Raw genomic sequence first — 19,269 nt, 5'->3', positions numbered from 1 at the left:
CTGCAATGATGGCCTGTCTGCAGGTCCGAATTCCCAGCCTGTTCCACTCAGTTTTCATTTTTCGTCTGCGCTGTGGCATAAGAGCGGGGCAGAGACAGACTACATGCTCTAAAGTTTCTGCCGTCTGGCCACACCCTCGGCACAGCACATCCTCTGATGTCCGGCGCCATGAGGGAAGATCCTTTAAAAATTGCCTGTTACTCAATCTGAGAGCCATGAAGCTAAGTTTTAAATACAGGGGGTAAGTGCAGGACAAATAAGGAAGGGGGGTGGCCAGCCCATAAGAATTCATTGTTGCCCATGCGTGTTTGCGTTTAGCAAAATGTGCTTTATCAGCAATTAGGGAGCTCATTCGAATACGGTTCTTGATGCTAATTCTAAAAACTGCTTTACTGGGATTAAGATCCCATAGTTCACTCGCAGACATTTGCTTGAGTGCGTCATTAAAAAATCGCCCATAAGAGCCACCTGGATTTTTCTGTGAAATTTCTAACCAAAGTAGTGACTCAGTAGCTGAGCTCGTCACGAGCATCGAAGGGGTTAATGCCCATAATAATGGTTTTAAATGAAGCATCCCTATTAAATTGTTCTACTGCTTAGGGCAAGATGGAACAAATAGCACAACTAGTCCGGCCATGAGACCCAGATTAAGGAAGCAAAGTTCGAAACAGCAGGGGAAAAAGGGGGATGATCAGCAAGCAAAAAAGAAAGCCATCCCCGTTGTAAGGAAAACCAGGGCTAAGAAAGTAGGGGGGGGTAACTCAAGGTGCAAGATCTAACTCCAGCGCAGATGGGCAAATGTTGACGAAAAAAACTGTTAGTACCCAGACTGAGGTCAATTATGTCCAAAATGTTTTTGAATTAGGGAAAATAACAGGGGATTTGGAACGATTGTAAAAATGTCCCTTGAATCTGCAAAGGATGCTATGTTAACTCTGATGGTGGAGCGTATGAGTGAGAACTTTAGGTCCTTGGAAGGGAAAATAGAACAACTGCATACTGCTTTAGGGCACTTGCAGGACAGTAGTAATTCTATCAGCCATATCGTCCAGGAGGGAGCGCCCCAAACAATACGAGATTATTCACATACGCAACCTTTAGTACAAAAAGAGGGTCGGCTCCATTGGACAAAGACAATGTATGTATTAGATGTAACGTGTCTATGGATTTAACTAGGTCACATTCCAATTACATAGTAAACAACGGGGTGGATATAACTGACGGTGTGACACGGGTCATTGTTGTAAATCGAGGGAACCCAGTTGACAACCAACAAGCACAAATACTTTGTGATAGACTGGGCACTCAACCTGGAAGGGAAGTAATGCATAGCCCAAAAGGTACAAACCTAATACCGAATAGTGATGTTCTGCAACTACACCCTGCCTCATGTCCCTATGTGATAATCCTATCTGGAGATCCTGTTTTAAGGAGAAATCAGAAAGAGACCTGGCAAAATCTAAGGAACAAGACAGTTGACTGGCTAACAAAATGTAAGCAATTTAATCCATTGAGAACTGAAGCTATTATAATGGTGCGTAGGGTAGGGTGGGTTGGAGAATCAAGGAAAAACATAAATGGTGACTGCGTAGTGATACATTTTAGGCACCCCCAGATGGGTAGGGACAAACTAGACACCAAAGAGGAACTCTCACCTAGGAATCCCCGTGTTTGTGCACTACCACTGGGGTACTTCTTTAGACCGATGCCTAGAAAAAATGCTAATGGTACAGATTCCTTGGTATCACTTTCTAATAGATTTGAGGGATTATCATCTCTAGACGATCTAGATTGACATCAAAAGTTCCCCCATTATAGAGCCGATGCTTTGGTAACTCCCCAGACGAATGATTCTATGGTCCAGCCATTGGCTATAGAAGCAACCCGAGTAGAAGCCTTCCAACGAGTCTTAATAATGGATGGGAGCAATGAACCTTCAAATCAAGAGAGAGTTGGGACTACCCAGAGCTTACAAGCCTCTCGTACTGAGGTGTACATGGACATGAAATGTGTAGCGTTATCCTGATCGAGGGTAACGTCTCCAAACGCACACTGTGCAATGAATTTTTCAAAAGTGTGTATGGTTGAAACGAATAAAGTTTTAATCAAAAAAAGTTTGTCAATCTTTTTGGTATTTCTTCTCAATAATTGTCGATGTTACAATCACATCAAAACATTGTTCACAATTCCGTTTTCATATCAATTGCCCAATGCATTTCGGGCACTAGGGCCTTCTCCAGGGGCTCAATCTCTCCAATGTCACGTTAAACTGTCTTATGGGCATGGAGTAGTGTTCCGATTTCGCTCAAAGTTCATATCTTGTTAAGTCTTATGAAGTCGAGACCTCGCAGTTGTAGTGAAAATCGGTCCAAGTTCGAATGCTAGCTCACTCGCGGTATGGTAACCTCAGGGTAGGCGTGACCCTGAAGTGCGGAGTGCGATCGTTCTTACTAATCAGTGTACATGGACATGCCAGTAGGAAGCCATGCCTTTACTTTAGCCAATGGAAACATTGGGAAAGGGCTACTCTCTAGTATAGAGTTGAGCATGAACTTGGAAGTACGCCTCCGTTCATGGAATATAGCGGGATTAAAAAGGAGCTCAATCGATATAATTTGGAATGAATACATAGAGCAGAGTGACATTTCTCTCCTACAGGAGATTTGGTTACTGGTAAAACCCCATAGAGTGGGTTTTAAAACACTTAGTGTGGATGCTAGCCCATCAGTAAAAGGCAGGCCTTCGGGGGACTTGGTGATATAGATAAGGGTTTCCCTGGAAAATGATATCATCCCACTAAATAAACCATCTCAAGACATGAAGGGTCTAAAATTGATCTCACGGGTGGAGATGTTTTATATGTATTTAATACCTATAATAGGCCTGGTCCTGCTAATAAGGAATCATTAGTAGTTGAACAGCTTGAATCCTTCCTTGAGACATTAGGGCCCAAACCCAGGGTCATAATTGGAGGTGACTTCAGTTGTAATTGTGAACCTGTACTGGGCTCTGGTAACATACTTGAGGTTGAAGACATGGCAAACAAAATTCTTACCATAGAGAGTGACAAGGAGGTAAAGTGCACTGTAGCAGTGGCCCAAATTTTGAAACTTACAATGGGACATAGTCTGAGAGCATGCAATGGCCGCCTGCCTTCCGATAGACCAAATGCACACACATTTTGTAGAGGCAGTTCCCGGAGCAATATAGATTATATATTGATGACAATGGAGTTCTGGTCACATGTGCTTGTTTTAAAAATTGACTCCCGAACGGAGAGTGACCACCGCCCCTTACGGCTTACAGTATCTTCAATTTTTTTTCCCAACCCAAGAGGGTAATAGGGGAGTTGGTACTACTGAAGACAACATTATATTATGTAATAATCATCGAGCTGTGAAGTGGCCGTATATTCTAGGGAATCTTCAATCCATGACTAGTATTTACACTATTTTTGCAGACACTATTACACCATTTTTAGACCAACCTGTAGATAAAATCCAGACGCTAGATCTACATGTCGCATTGGTAGATGATCTAAGTTTGGTTCTAAGTAATATACCAAAAGAGGGGAACGCAGGAACCCACCACAGAAATAACTTCGGAAACCCCTGGAATAATAAGAATTGTCGGGTAGCCAAGAAAGAGCTCACTCAGGCAGTTAAAAGTAATAGTCTAACTGCAATAAGGGTAAAAAGGTATAATTATAAGCGAGCACTGGAAAGGGCAAAGAAATTATGGGATCATGATATCTGGTTAGTTCTAATCAAATCCAAGGACCAGGCAGGTTTTTGGAACTTGATAGCTAAAGGGAACAAAACAGGAAGGACACCAAAAGATTTATTTCTTGATGAAAATACATGGGTGGCACATTTCTCTGGCCTCTACTCAGAAGCTAATGGTGTGCAATTTGTGATAACTAAAGACATGGAGATTATTGCAAAGGCTGCCAACTTGCATTTTAGCTTAAAAGAAACATTATTGGCCATTGAGGCAGTTAAATCAGGCAAAGCCCCCGGACCCGAAAAAATCCCTGGAGATTTACTAAAACACGATACTGGAGTCTGGGGACCGTATATAAACCATCTTTGTAATACGAGAGTTGAATTTGCACCAATATCAGAAACATGGAAAGGGGCAGAAATAGTTAAAAAAAATTAAAAGGGCAACTGACATGATCCAGCAAATTATCGCCCGATTAGTTTGATTGATATCACACAAAAAATCTTTGCTAGGCACATTTTAAGTAGATTAACAGAGTGGATCGAAGAGGTTGAATTACTTTTGAAAGGCAACTTGTCCATTGCCTTCGTAGATTTAAAGGCAGCATTTGATTTGGTACCCCGGAACCTGTTGTGGGACTCATTGAAAGATTTAGGGGGTCAGTCGATTTGCTTGTACAAATAATAAGGCTCCATTATGGAAATTTCGCTAAAGTAAGATGGGGGCCCAGGGGAGCCCAAGCGAGAACTTACAAAGTCAATACCAGTGAGAAGGGGTGTACGACACGGGTGCGTACTGGCACCCACCCTGTTCTCTCTTTATGTAAATGAGGATGTATGTCATTACCAAGCATGCCTTTACCACGCAACCTTTACAACGCAAGTCGTTACAACGACTTGCGTTGGGGAATGCTGGATAGTGAATAGTTTAATTTACTATTCCAACTCCAGTCCCCGTGGATAGTAGGGAAGGTTTTGGATAGTAAATTAACTATTCCCTATCCTAGAGCGCCCCCCAGCGCAAGTCGTTGTAACAACTTTCATTGTAAAAGTTGCGTGGTAAAGGTACTGCGTTGTAAAAGTTGCGTTATAAACGCTGTTTACATGTAAATGATATCCCCCAACATTTGGAAGACTGTAACAATGACTCACCTAGTTTGGGAGGCGAAGTGGTACCAGCACTATTATTTGCTGCTGACAACATTTAAATCTCACAAATCCCTAGCGGACTGTAAAATCTAATGAATTCTTTTTACCTCTATTGTACTAAGAAGGGCCTTGAAATAAATTCCAGCGACACTAAATATATGTCAATAAACCCACATAGATCTTTCAAAAGGAACCTAGGGGCCTATTAGGATGGCGGACGGACCTGCGTCCGTCCGCCATCCCAGAGGTGGAGGGACCGTCCGCAGGGGCATCCCTCCATGCGAATCAGGATGTGACCACCACCCTGGCGGTCACCTCCTGCGGAAAGGCATGTCCCAGAGCAAATCCTAATATGGCTGGCGGTGTCTGATAGACACCGCCACCATATTGGAGCTTTTCCGCCGCGGTCTCGCATAGATTAGAGTACAAAGTTTTAATAATTTAGGAATCAGATTAGATACAAAGCTGACTTGGAAGCCACAACTGGGTTAGGATAATATTGCTCCAAAATTCCGCCCCCATTTAAAAAAAGCACGGGGCGAGTACTTCAAAATCAATGTCTCCTGCTTTAGAGGTTTTTAAATTTAAAGCTCAATCAGCAGCTCCGTACGGAGCAGAAATATGGGAGCCACATTGTAAAAGGAATTTTGAAGTGGGAGAATCTTTTGTTTTCCCGAAAACTATTAAGTCTCCCATGCAGGACACCTTTGATTTCAGTTGCTATGGATCTTAATATCAAACGAACAGACGACCATGCTTTATTACGCCCCCTTTTATTCTGGGAGAGGATTTGGTCAACGAGGAGATCATGAAAAATGACCAAAGCAAGGCTGTTCCATGGCTTCAACAAATGGCAACGTGGATGAAGAAGATAGGCCTGCACTGACTTTTGTGATGAGCCGTCTGTGTTGACCGTGACATGTAGTAAGTTGGTAAAATCATCTTTTTGGTCCTACATTAATGATAATGTGCTTGCTACACAGTTTTAGTATGGGATCTCTAACATCAAGATTCCTTCTTTTTAACCCCTTCGATGCTTGTGACGGAACCGTTCCGTCATCAGTAATGGCTGAGCTGTGCTGATGACGGAACGGTTCCGTCACAACCGCACCCTGTTCTGGAATGTCCAGCACAGGGGCGGAATCGGCGCCGCACAGAAGCGGTTAAAGATATAGCGCAGTTTGAACCATTTTTTAGATGTTGTACGACCCCAACTAGCGAAATCTTTGTTTATGAAATTCAGATACGGGGTCTTACAGACAAAATGCCAATAAATCGAGATGGGGAAGTAATTATGATGATAGAAGTCGTGAATGGTGCACGCTCTGCACAAATGAGGTCAAGGAAAATGATCTGCACATATTATTATTTTGTCCCCGATACAATATCCCCAGGAAAAGATGGATTATACCCCTCTTTGCGGACATTGCATAGAGGCGGAACGCATATTGAGGACAGACACGGCACAATTGGTTGTCTTTAGTGTAAGCAGATTTCTATTTAATGTGACTATAATAAGAGACAAAACTGGATTGAAACTGTAATAGTTAACATTATATAATTGCAGTCAATATTTTTATACATCTTTGCACTTCGCACTTTATTAATCTGTGATAACTTTTTGATAAACTTTGATGTGATAAAAGGTCCACTGCTAGTGATGATATCAATCAAATTTTGATAAAAGTTTAATATATAACAAATCCATGGTTGGCTACTGATGGATTAAAAAAAATGTGGTATTTAAAAACAAAATCCCAGCTTTTATATGTTCTTAAATGTTTTACTGTATTTATTGAAGATATTACGTTATTTTAAATTGTATACTTGGAACGGATCATGTAGATGTACCCAAATGCCCCATCATGTGTATCAAAACCAATTGATAATTAGAAAATGGAAAAGTTTTAATATGTATCTTTGATGGTTGAAATCGACCGAAATAAAGTTTTGAATTGAATTGAATTAGTCATGGTTGATTACCACCCAAAATGGCCAGGAGTGAAATGTGTTCCCAAGATCACTACAAGTGCTGTCAGAAGTTTATTTAAAGAGATTTTTTCACTTGAAGGGTGTCCTTCTACTTTAATTTCTGATAACGGTGTGCGACTCACATCTGGTGAGATGAAAGTGTTCCTTGAAAATTGTGGTATTAAACACATTTTCATTTCTCTTTATGAACCACATGAAAATGGTCAGGTTGAGAGATTCAACAGGGTTCTTAAAGATTTTGTTAAAGATTCCCTCAAAGAAGGTGGGTTTAGAGAATGTTTGTGGACTTATCGAATTACTCCACATTCTAATACTGAAGTGAGTCTGTTTAAATTATTGAAAGGAAGGGATCCTGCATCTGTGGTGTGTCCATGGTGGTGCAGAGATAAGTGCAAAGATTTAATAAATCAAAAAAAAGAAACTGCCAGTAGAGTAGAAGTCAAACAGGGTAAAACTAAGTTATGGTATGATAACAAGTAAAGCTATACAAATTAAGAAGGTGTTCAACAGTAGTGTTATCACTCAGGATGGGAACATTTGGAACATTAGGAGAATAGCAAAATGTCCTGCCAAATTTGTGTCTCAGTCTCAATTCACTGAAGGAAATCAGCATGACATCAAGAAACAAGTTGATGGAACAGTGGCTTCAAGAGTTAAAATGAACAATTGTGTAAGATTTGTTCCCAAAAGATTTAATGATTTTGTGTAATCATTTAGCTTTTTCATTTTGTTAATATATGTATTTTGTTCTTATTATTATTATCATTTATGTTTTAATTGTATTTGGTTAAGGGAGATGAGTTACATCTCATATTTATTCCGTCATTAGAATTGTGTTTACTGTGACTTTAATTATAGATGCTTCCTTTCAGCATGCGCTGTGTATGTTCATGTTGTATCCCACATTCCAATGTGTGTCGCTGTCTGCATTCTGCCCTGCGAGTCAGTTGCCTGCCGATGATCTACTTGGACAGATGTGTGCCGTGCTGCATCCAATAAACTACTTATTTTAATCTACTCTGAAGAAGTTTCTTTCCAACTCTCTCACATGTAGCTTAAGCCTTCTGTAGCCAAGACCCAAAACGTGGAACAAAATGGAGACGTTTGCAGATGTGTCAGGACCCTGGACTTATCCAAAGCAGTGGCACAGCTGTGGGTCCTCTCCTCAATACTGTATGAGCTGCCCCTCTCCTCCTACTGCTGCCTAGGCTGTCAGTGGAGCATCAGGGCTCACAGAGGTTGGTTCTTTCGAGTTTGAAAGCCACAGGATTTCTGGTGGTGGAGCGGCAGCCGCGTCCGCTGTCAGAAACCTTTGGCCAGTGATCCATTTACCACGACACCACCGAGCCACAGTGGGCGTCACCCTACCATTTGCAAGGGAGGTAAGCTGTTATCTGTGGGCAGGAGTAGCATGGTGGCCAACTTGGCATGCCTGTGTTTACCGTCAGACACTCTTTGACTGCAGACATCCCTGATAGAGTTGGACATCTCTAAATAAGGCGTGTAGGCTTGTGCACAGGGGAGTGGAGGCCTATTCTTCACTGACCTGGTGAACTGGCGGGCCCTCGACACATAATAAGTAACCCAATTTATTATGATTGATTTTCGCTGAGGTGCTATTTTGTACCATATTAGATGGTAAGGGGGAAACATTTTGCTATATTTCAGAGTTACTTTACTTCAGGAAAGATGACTTTTTATATTATGTGTACAACAGTCAGCATGCAATAATGGCTTTGGTGTGACAAAACTCCACAGTCAGCAGAAAAAATGGTTCAATACCAGTGTGAATAAGTAATGTGGTGCTAAATATGAGCATGACATGAGTTACGGCAATGCAAAGAGACCAGAACATCCTGGATCAGTGTAGGAAGGCAGGCCTCTGGTGTGCACATAGACATGTATCAGGTACATTCCTGTTGTATCCTTAAGTAAAGAATAGGATACTCGTTCCTACCTGCCATGGTTGGATATTGTTGAGGTCCACACAAGAGCCGGTCTTGAACGGTCCTTGCCCCGGCACACAGCGTACAAGGGCATTCAATGCATAAGCAAAGGCATACACTGCGGTGTAACCTTGGTAAGTGTAGCTGAGCTCATTCAGCTCAAATAAAGCCATGGCCTCTTCATTTAATGTCTCTTCACCTGAACAAGGCCCCCTTCTGCTTTCTTTTCCTTCTGTGGATTCACCACTAGTCCCATTGCTAGCCAGAAAAATACAATTAAATGCTTTATTCCAGAACAGCTTTATAAATATATCATCAGGATTACGAGCTGGCTTTAATTTGCGCAAAAACTCTTCAAAGCCCAGCATGTGCTCTGTGTAAGGTACAATTCCCAGAGATCCGTTCAGTATTTTCCAGGCCTGGTTGGCCAGAACCCAAGGTGTGATTGTAAAGGATGCGGTAAAGATCCAGACTTTGCTGCTAATATTCATGCCATAAAGAATTTCCAGCAACAACTTGACGTGTATCTCAGGGCTGTGAACAATCACCACCTTCGCTGAGTGTCTGCGGATCATTTGTGCAAGTTGAAGGACCTTCTCTTTGGAGTACCGAAGGTTGACCTGCTCCATGAAGGCTACGCAACCCCCGCTGTCCTCTATGCGTCTTCTTATGCTGTGCCCGCCCTGTAAGCCCAGCTCATCATCAGACGCGATCATGCCAACCCATGTCCAACCAAAGTGCCCAACAAGCTGCGCGATGGCTAAGTTCTGGAATGTGGAGCTGGGCACTGTACGTAAAAATGAAGGAAACTGGAGCTTGTCGCTGAGAGTAGAGAGCACCGATCCTTGGCTTATCTGTCAGAAACATAAGACAATTACAAGAGGGAAACGGTAAGAACATATCAGTTTCTACAAATGCAAACAACACTGGCCCAGGTACCACAAAATATAAATCATGCATTATGCAGCACAGACTGTTATCATCATCAATGTATGGGATGCCCTACAAGCATAAGCTAGAGTAACCCTTCTTTTTCTATAGTACAGAGTCTAAAGTGAAATGTCTCTCTGCACCTGCAAGCAGTCAGATAAAGGAACGGAGCTAGACAGATGTAAATAAATGTGCTGAAAACCCCAGAGGTTAATTGAGTGTGATACATGTGATGAGAAGAGTCAGCAACATATTCATTGCCAAAGCTGACACCATTTGTGGCTTGACTTAAAGTAGGGCGTGTCACGCTGCAAATCTACGGCCTAGGTGACTCAAAGATGTGGGAAAGTGCCCATTTTGCATGGTTACCCCCCACTTTTTGCCTGACCTCTGATGCAACCAGACTTGAAGTGCCCTGGGTCGCTACCAATCGGACTCCCACGGCCTGTGTTCTTTCCCAAAACTGTACCCTTATACCCACAATTAGCAACTCCCTGGCCACATATAAGACCCTTGTAAAAGGTACCCTGGATACCAAGGTCACTGCAACCAGGGAAGGCCTCTAAGGGCTGCAGCAGATATTGTGCCAACCTTAGAGGCCCTGTACACTAACACACACACTGCCATTGGAGGTTGCATGTTTTGGTGCAGAGAAAAGTGAAGAGTCGACATGGCACACATCCCTGTGTTCTATCCAGCCAGTATCTGTTCAAATCATTGTGTTTTCTCTCTTGTGTACATCTAATTGGATTCCCCGTTAGCAGCGGTTGTCTGATGTGTATGAAACTGTAAAGTATTTCATTAGACATGAGTTATATTGTGTTTTCTCTCTAGATTTCCCCTGAGGAAGGGACAGTTCATGATGTAATGAACATACATTGTACATCAACAGTTGACTACATGATGTCATTGTAATCACATCACTGATTACTACGTTGGTTTATCTTATGCATTATTGATGAATACAATCATTTTGCAATTCACCACATATTCATTATGTGTTGTTATTGACTACTGAATATTGCTTTATTATCTCTGTAAGTGCCCAGGGACATACTTGCACAGTGCACAGTGTTTGCTACCTCCTTTGGCAGCATTTTTTCTTTTGTCTAACTCACACTTGTCAGACAGCAAGTGTTACACTGTAGCACCATTGTATAGCATATCCTTATAATTATAGATTATTGTGTTACTTGAGGTGCGCTCTCCTTACCTCCTATTTTTACACATCCCTGTGTGCCATGCCTGCAGCTCACTGCTTATGGTATAGAAAAGTCACTCCTCTAGCTGGGTGCACTATACTACTGGTGAGGGTACAGTGGAATAGGCCCTGTACCCCTACAGTGTCTAAGACCATTCTTAGGCATTGTAGGTGCCTTAAAGCCATAAGGAGTATATGTTTTGGCACAAAAATTATCAGCACAAAAAGCCCACACCGATTCCAGTGTGGGATTTAATGTAAAATGCACTCAGGGTGCATCTTAGTGATGCTTCCTGAAAAACGACTAGCCTTGCTGTGCATCCTGAATTGCTGCTCGCCATTTGCCACCACCAGACATGGACCCCAGGGTAGAGGGCCTCCGCTCTCTGGGTCCAGAAACAAAGCCTGTCCTGGGCAGAGGTGCCATGCCTCCTCCTCCAGGATGGGCAGGGTCCATGAAGGGACTTTGGGAGCTGTCCCTGCCTCTTGTTGCCCCCAGCAACTGGCTCCCTCCGGTTCTGACCCCAACTTTGGGTGGGATAACCGGCATGAAAACAGAGTGAGGGAGAAAGGTGTGCCCACCTTTCTCAACCCCATCCCTCAGTGGGGGATGTGAGGTGAAGCCCACATCTCAGTCCCGGCCACCTTGAAGATGGGGGCTCATGGACCCCTCCCACAGGAGGTTAGCATAATAGGGAAAGTACTCACCCCATGAAAGAGACCCATTAGTCCCAACCTACACACCCCTGTAACGCCCCGAAATTTAGTATTTAGGGTCCACCCTGAACATTGCATCTTCAGATTTGAGGAAAAAGAAGAAGGACAGGAGAACACATGCTGACCCAGGAAGAAGAGGACAGCAACTGCTTTGGCCCCAGCCCTATCAGCCTTTTCCGACTCCGACCTGACTACAGCAGAGGCGTGTCCAGCAGGCCACAGACCCCAAAGCCCGGACCTGCACTGCCCTCATCTAATGGACTCTGTGTCCTGTGAGCACCGGATATGCTCAACAAGAACTTTAAAGACCGGAACCCAGACCCAGGCGGTCCTGCGTTTCTGCACCACTCTACACCTAATGCCCACGGCCCGAGTTTGAGTGGCCCAACAATACAAGTAGGTCACCCCAGTGATCCTGACTTGGGATATGGTTATCTTTGACCTCCCCCAAGTTTCCAACCGGCGCCTGCAGCCTTAACCTGAAGGATTTCCCTGACCGTAGGCGGTAAGATTGCCCAACTGCAACTGAGCCGGTCAGAAAGCTCAGGGCATGTCCTGAGACCTGAAGTCTATAAAGCAGAGTTGCGCCCGACGGCCTACAGCCTTGGGTGGCCCAACCAATGGTGTCCAAGCATCTCCCAAGGCCCCAACTCACCTGTTGAGCTGGTGGTCACCTTCAGGACCAAGGAAGAAGCCTGAAGCATCCGTTTCGGAAAGCAAATGTCTCCATTGAAAAGCCTAGGGTTCCCGACGCCTCCTTCGGAGCCTCCTTCCCTGTCCTGCTGGTGGTGGTGCAGCTCCTGTGCTCTTTTGTTGGCCCCTGTGGTGCTCACCTTGACGCCAGGAGCTTGGCTCCCACACCTGAGTGGCCTACCTGTGAGTAGCCCCTAAGCAAAGTCCCCCCCAGCACCATTGGCTAACGTTGGGCCCCTGTACTCTGCACCCAGCCGCCTCAGCACCGCTGGTGGTGCAACTCAAGTGAAAATCGAGACCTTGGGCAACTTTTGTCCTATCTCCCATAAACTCCCTCTTGTGAGCCCCGTACTTACCTGTGAAACCGATAACCACCTTTCTACCATTGGAACTAATGTTGTGTACTTTTGTACCTGCAATCTTCTAAGTATCGAGATAATGTTTTGTATGGGAAGAAAGTTACCAAACGGAAAACCGTAAAAAGTCTTACTTAGCTTGTATTGTGAGATCCCCGGCCAGGTATCTAGGTATACCACCCTGAGTAGTCAATGTAATCTGAAAGTAATCTAAAAGTAATCCAAAAGCAATTACTGTGGAATTCCAACTGCTTTTGCACCAATACCAAGCGGTAAAGTATGTAAATTCAACTACAACTGCATTACCTTGTAAAATGTTGCACTTGAGAAATATATCTTACTGATCTGGAACAGGTCCTGCTTGGTTCTAAAATAAAACATAAGTATATATTTTTTTATACCTCCCAGATTTGTTGGATTCAGTCTCTGAGTGTGTGACATCAGCCTTGATTGAGTAAATACAATAAATGCTTAACACACACTCGGGATAAGCCTAACTGTTTGCCCACACTACCACAAAGAGAGCTGCTAGTACTTACCTAATGTAGCATCTACTTTACCTCTGGGGACTCGCTGGACTCTGTGCACACCATGCCTCACTATGGTGTAGTATATGCAGAGCCAGCTTCCTACAAACATCCATTAGGCAATCCTTCTGAAAGGTGTTGCCGTTGTCCTTGGAAGCACAGGTGCCGGGTACTAGTGTGAGCCCACTGATGTTGAGGTGGTAGCGCAGTCCTTTCATGTTTTTAAAATGTATACTCTAAAGCATTGCGTTTTATGGTGGTTGTCCATCCTTTTATGATTTTCAATGAATCTAATGAAAGTATATTTTGACTTGACTTGAACTTTTGATGTGCTGCGTGAAACATTATATCTATGATAGCTTTGACGTATGTCACTCACAATGAATATAATGTCCAAATATTGCTTTTTTTAATGTAGGTAAGTGTTTATTTACTGTAAGAACACATGAATACTAAATGTATGAAGTCTTAGGGCACACCTCAGTAGTCTGGTACGCTTCTGTTGCTCTGTCTCTCGTGATCCGCGTGCACTTCAAGCCGGGACATAGGTGCAAGCATTCTCCAAGGAGACGCCAAAATGCAGTGGTTGAGTCTGTCTGTCAGAGTCACACAGGTTCATCCCTGGCACAGAAGTACCTGGCCTCCTGCTTCACTTAAGAGATGGGAGAGGATTCTGAAGGTGGGGCCTCCGTTAGCCTCTGACTCCCTCCTCTTCCCCTGGCTGCCCATCCACCACAGGGAACACATGCTTTAAAAATCAGGAACCCCCCTTCCCCCCATGCAGAGAGACTGCTCTTGCCATGCCTAGGACCAGGGCACTACTTTTAGACTTTAGAAACAAAACCCATCAATTCTTCACTTGTTGTTTTGACAGATGTGACTGAATGCATAGCAAAGGGGTTCTATTAGAGTCCTAAATATTGTTGTTTTATAAATCTGTCCACTGTTGATTTTAACAATGAACATTTGTGCTCTGTTTAAAGTGTTCTTATCAAGAGGCAGCACTGGCAGCAGACACCCCATCACGTGCAGAGGGTTTGTAGCCACCATCCAACACTCATGAAGGCAGATATGGAAGTACATTTCTGGTGCCCATCCCAGAGCATGTAGGATACTGCCAATGGTCTGGCGGAAGAGCTTCCGAGTGTCTTGAATAGGCTGTCATGTCACATGACACATTAGGTTGCACCAAACTGGGAATTTGGAAGGAGTGGAAAATACACACTCGGATCTGTGATACTACATTTCCCAGACTCACAGGCACAGTCCCAGCCACAAGAGGATCAGCACAGTCAGCCCACTTCTGGTCTTTGGACTCAACCTGTGCAGAGTTCCTTTGTCGAGCAGCAGCAGTTGATATGACTCTTTGCGAATCGCTTTAGTTAGGACTCGGTTTGTTCTCTCCCTTCACCTTTGTTTACCATTTTTCAGTTCCCTTTGCTCTTGTAGTTTCCTCACCTGTTGTTAGTGGAGCACCTCAAGGGGAGAAGAAAGATCCCCCCACTCCCACTAGTATCAATATCACATACAGCGTCAATCTTGGATGCAGGAGGGGGGAGTCTAGTGACACGTTTTCTGGGGAGGTCGCCCTACAAGTCCTTGGCTTTGGAGCCTCCTGAAACGTTTACTGGAGATCCAAAGCACTTCCAAGACTTTGTGGTTCAATGTAATTTGCACTTTAAAGCAAAAGCTGAATAGATTTGAACTGATCTTGCTAAGATGATTGTTGTGTTGTCTTACTTTAGCAAAGATGCCTTAACGTGGGCAACTCCCTTAATTTTAAATCAAAGCCCTTCATCATCGAGTTTGAAATATTAATATAGTAGTACATTGGAGCAACAGCCATACGCCTCTGCATATGGTGCTTTACAGTCTGACAAGGCAAGGAGGATGTGGTGTCCTACATTAGACATTTCCAGCAGTTCATAGCAGAAGTGGCTTGGACAGGTGAGTCTGCAGCGGCGGCCGTCCACCAAGGCCTCCGTGAGGGTTTAAACGTAACTCTTTGACTAGTGGTAAATAAACCATCAGCCACAACAGCACTTATTAATCTGGAAGGCCTTCATGACATCACAAAAGTGGGTAACGAGTTTCGTTATCAACTGTTTCTATGTCATAGCAGTGGGATATGTGATTCCCACATTGATATAAATGGTAAAGGCTCTCCATGAGAGAAGTACATACAATGGGATATCACCTCTGCTAGTTCAAGTCAAGTCAGAAAGCTTTATTCGATTGAAAACAAACAATCATAAAAGCACAATAGCAGCATTTCACAAATAGTAAAATTCCTATGAAATTCATTTAGACAAATGAATTAAGTTCATTGAGAGATAATACATTGTTAAACTCCACAAGCTTTCCTGAATTTTAAAACTGAAACATTTAAGGAAGAAGCAACTGTTTCCTTAGACGCAAGACCTTTTTCAAATAAGTGACCATCCTAAAAACAATATGTACATTGTCTAGTTGTTGTAATGCCAGAACGACAGGTCTACATTGGCAAAGCCCAAACCATTTTAGTACAGGTACTATGCTCATTCTTCTGGCATTAGAATAAAATTTACAAAAACGAATAAAATGAATAAAGTCTGCTTAGACATTTTATCACAAGGGCACAGCCGTGAAACTTGGGACCCTTGGGACCAGTCTTTCGCTTTGGGCAGAGTAACTAATCTATCAAAAATTCCCAAGTGGAAGCGAGTTAAAAGAAACCTGTAAAAAATCACTCAGGACCAAAGTGAGGTGGGGTTGTATGTTAAAAGTAATTAAGATCAACTGGTTCTGCAGGACTGTAGGTTTTACGATTTAAGTTGATAGTCTGCTGGTGTCTGGCAGAGACAAGCCCTTTGCTTTTAGTTCCTTCCTAGTTATTTCCCTGATGTTACTGGGATTTGTAAAATACTCTGGGTGGTCAAGATCTTGAAAGAACATTCGGACATAGCTTATCCACTGGATTTTCAATGCCCCATCCAATTTCAAAACGTCCCGAATGATGTCTCTATTTAGTTTTCCTTTGTCCAGAGTCTGTGCCATAACAGCCCTATAAACATTAGTTTATAATGTGGAGGTTTAGATGCTGCTGCACTGATCTGACATAGAGGAGGGACGAATGACTGTCCCGCAGAGTATCACGGAGCAGCAGTACATGAGTATAGACTCCACCATCATCAGGAGGGAGATCCTTGAAATCCCTCAACTTACTAGCTACATGACTCAGATCTCTAAGTGCCTGCTCGCATCTGCACGTGGGATGTGTGTTCTGGGTCCGTGCTCTACCATACCTGTGGGTAGTGAAGAACGCCCATGATCCGGGCCATTGGTACGCTCAAAGTTGAATATTGTTCCCCGATGATGCCAGCTAAGGGTGGACGTGGTTGGCACTGGTTTCTGGGAGCTGTCATCCTTTCACCATAGAGAAGATCCAGCAGTCCTTGAACGGCTCGCCTCTCAGTCATACAGGAATCAAATATACGAAAACCAAGAGTGATGTTTGGGAGCAGATCGTGATTTTCATTGATTTCTTTTATAGCAAAGATCATGGCTAGCACAGCCCGATAACATCGGACAGTGAACCTATATCATAAAGTAAACAAGAGTCAGTAATGTACAAGGAGCAGACCATCATTAATCAAGTCAGCAATGTGTAAGGAATAGACCATCATTGATCAAGTCAGCAATGTGTAAGGAGCAGACATTCATTAATCAAGTCAGTCATGTGTCAGGAGCAGACATTCATTAATCAAGTCAGTAATGTGTCAGGAGCAGAGCATCATTGATCAAGTCAGTAATGTGTCAGGAGCAGACATTCATTAATCAAGTCAGTAATGTGTAAGGAGCAGACCATCATTAATCAAGTCAGCAATGTGTCAGGAACAGAGCATCATTAATCAAGTCAGCAATGTGTCAGGAGCAGACCATCATTAATCAAGTCAGCAATGTGTCAGGAGCAGAGCATCATTGATCAAGTCAGTAATGTGTCAGGAGCAGACCATCATTAATCAAGTCAGTAATGTGTAAGGAGCAGACCTTCATTCATCAAGTCAGTAATGTGTAAGGAGCAGACCATAATTCATCAAGTCAGTAACGTGTAAGGAGCAGACCTTCATTAATCAAGTCAGTAATGTGTAAGTAGCAGACCATCATTAATCAACTCAGTAATGTGTAAGGAGCAGACCATCATTAATCAAGGCAGCAATGTGTAACCAGCAGACCATCATTAATCAAGGCAGCAATGTAAAAGTAGCAGACCATCATTGATCAAGTCAGTAATGTGTAAGGAGCAGACCTTCATTAATCAAGTCAGTAATATGTAAGGAGCAGCCCATCATTAATCAAGTCAGCAATGTGTAAGGAGCAGACCTTCATTAATCAAGTCAGTAATGTGTAAGGAGCAGACCTTCATTAATCAAGTCAGTAATGTGTAAGGAGCAGACCTTCATTCATCAAGTCAGCAATGTATAAGGAGCAGAGCATCATTAATCAAGTCAGTAATGTGTAAGGAGCAGACCTTCATTCATCAAGTCAGCAATGTGTAACCAGCAGACCATCATTAATCAAGGCAGCAATGTATAAGGAGCAGACCTTCATTAATCAAGTCAGTAATATGTAAGGAGCAGACCATCATTAATCAAGTCAGCAATGTGTAAGGAGCAGACCTTCATTAATCACGTCAGTAATGTGTAAGGAGCAGACCTTCATTAATCAAGTCAGTAATGTGTAAGGAGCAGACCTTCATTCATCAAGTCAGCAATGTATAAGGAGCAGAGCATCATTAATCAAGTCAGTAATGTGTAAGGAGCAGACCTTCATTCATCAAGTCAGCAATGTGTAACCAGCAGACCATCATTAATCAAGGCAGCAATGTATAAGGAGCAGACCTTCATTAATCAAGTCAGTAATATGTAAGGAGCAGACCATCATTAATCAAGTCAGCAATGTGTAAGCAGCAGACCATCATTCATCAAGTCAGCAATGTGTAAGCAGCAGACCATCATTCATCAAGTCAGTAATGTGTAAGGAGCAGACCTTCATTAATCAAGTCAGTAATGTGTAAGGAGCAGACCTTCATTCATCAAGTCAGCAATGTGTAACTAGCAGACCATCATTGATCAAGTCAGCAATGTATAAGGAGCAGAGCATCATTAATCAAGTCAGTAATGTGTAAGGAGCAGAGCATCATTAATCAAGTCAGTAATGTATAAGGAGCAGACCATCATTAATCAAGTCAGTAATGTGTAAGGAGCAGACCTTCATTCATCAAGTCAGCAATGTGTAACCAGCAGACCATCATTAATCAAGGCAGCAATGTGTAAGTAGCAGACCATCATTGATCAAGTCAGTAATGTGTAAGGAGCAGACCTTCATTAATCAAGTCAGTAATATGTAAGGAGCAGACCAGCATTAATCAAGTCAGCAATGTGAAAGGAGCAGAGCATCATTAATCAAGTCAGCAATGTGTAAGCAGCAGACCATCATTCATCAAGTCAGCAATGTGTAAGGAGCAGACCTTCATTAATCAAGTCAGCAATGTGTAAGCAGCAGACCATCATTCATCAAGTCAGTAATGTGTAAGGAGCAGACCTTCAATAATCAAGTCAGTAATGTGTAAGTAGCAGACCATCATTAATCAAGTCAGTAATGTGTAAGGAGCAGACCATCATTAATCAAGTCAGTAATGTGTAAGGAGCTACCATCATTGATCAAGTCAGTAATGTGTAAGTAGCAGTCCATCATTGATCAAGTCATTAATGTATAAGGAGCAGACCATCATTAATCAAGTCAGCAATGTGTAACCAGCAGACCAGCATTAATCAAGGCAGCAATGTGTAACCAGCAGACCATCATTAATCAAGGCAGCAATGTGTAAGTAGCAGACCATCATTGATCAAGTCAGTAATGTGTAAGGAGCAGACCTTCATTAATCAAGTCAGTAATATGTAAGGAACAGACCATCATTAATCAAGTCAGCAATGTGTAAGGAGCAGACCATCATTCATCAAGTCAGTAATGTGTAAGGAGCAGACCTTCATTAAT

At 42.9% G+C, this 19,269-nt stretch overlaps 1 protein-coding gene across 1 annotated transcript in view; it reads right to left on the bottom strand.

Moving 5' to 3' along the window:
• The window catches only part of LOC144774148 (extracellular calcium-sensing receptor-like), a 129,614-nt gene that overhangs the window by 83,095 nt on the left and 27,250 nt on the right, over positions 1 to 19,269 (bottom strand). The window contains exons 2-3 of the mRNA XM_078659167.1: positions 16,518 to 16,809; positions 8,821 to 9,663 (exon numbers count right to left, since the gene is read on the bottom strand). Coding sequence (XP_078515293.1) covers positions 8,821 to 9,663; positions 16,518 to 16,809 — 1,135 coding nt within the window. The remainder of the gene's footprint in view (positions 1 to 8,820; positions 9,664 to 16,517; positions 16,810 to 19,269) is intronic.

This window comes from Lissotriton helveticus, chromosome 8, assembly GCF_964261635.1.
Source record: "Lissotriton helveticus chromosome 8, aLisHel1.1, whole genome shotgun sequence".
Lineage (NCBI taxonomy): Eukaryota > Metazoa > Chordata > Amphibia > Caudata > Salamandridae > Lissotriton > Lissotriton helveticus.
The sequence above is the reverse complement of the archived record's forward strand: the minus strand, read 5'-3'. Positions and strand labels throughout refer to the sequence as shown.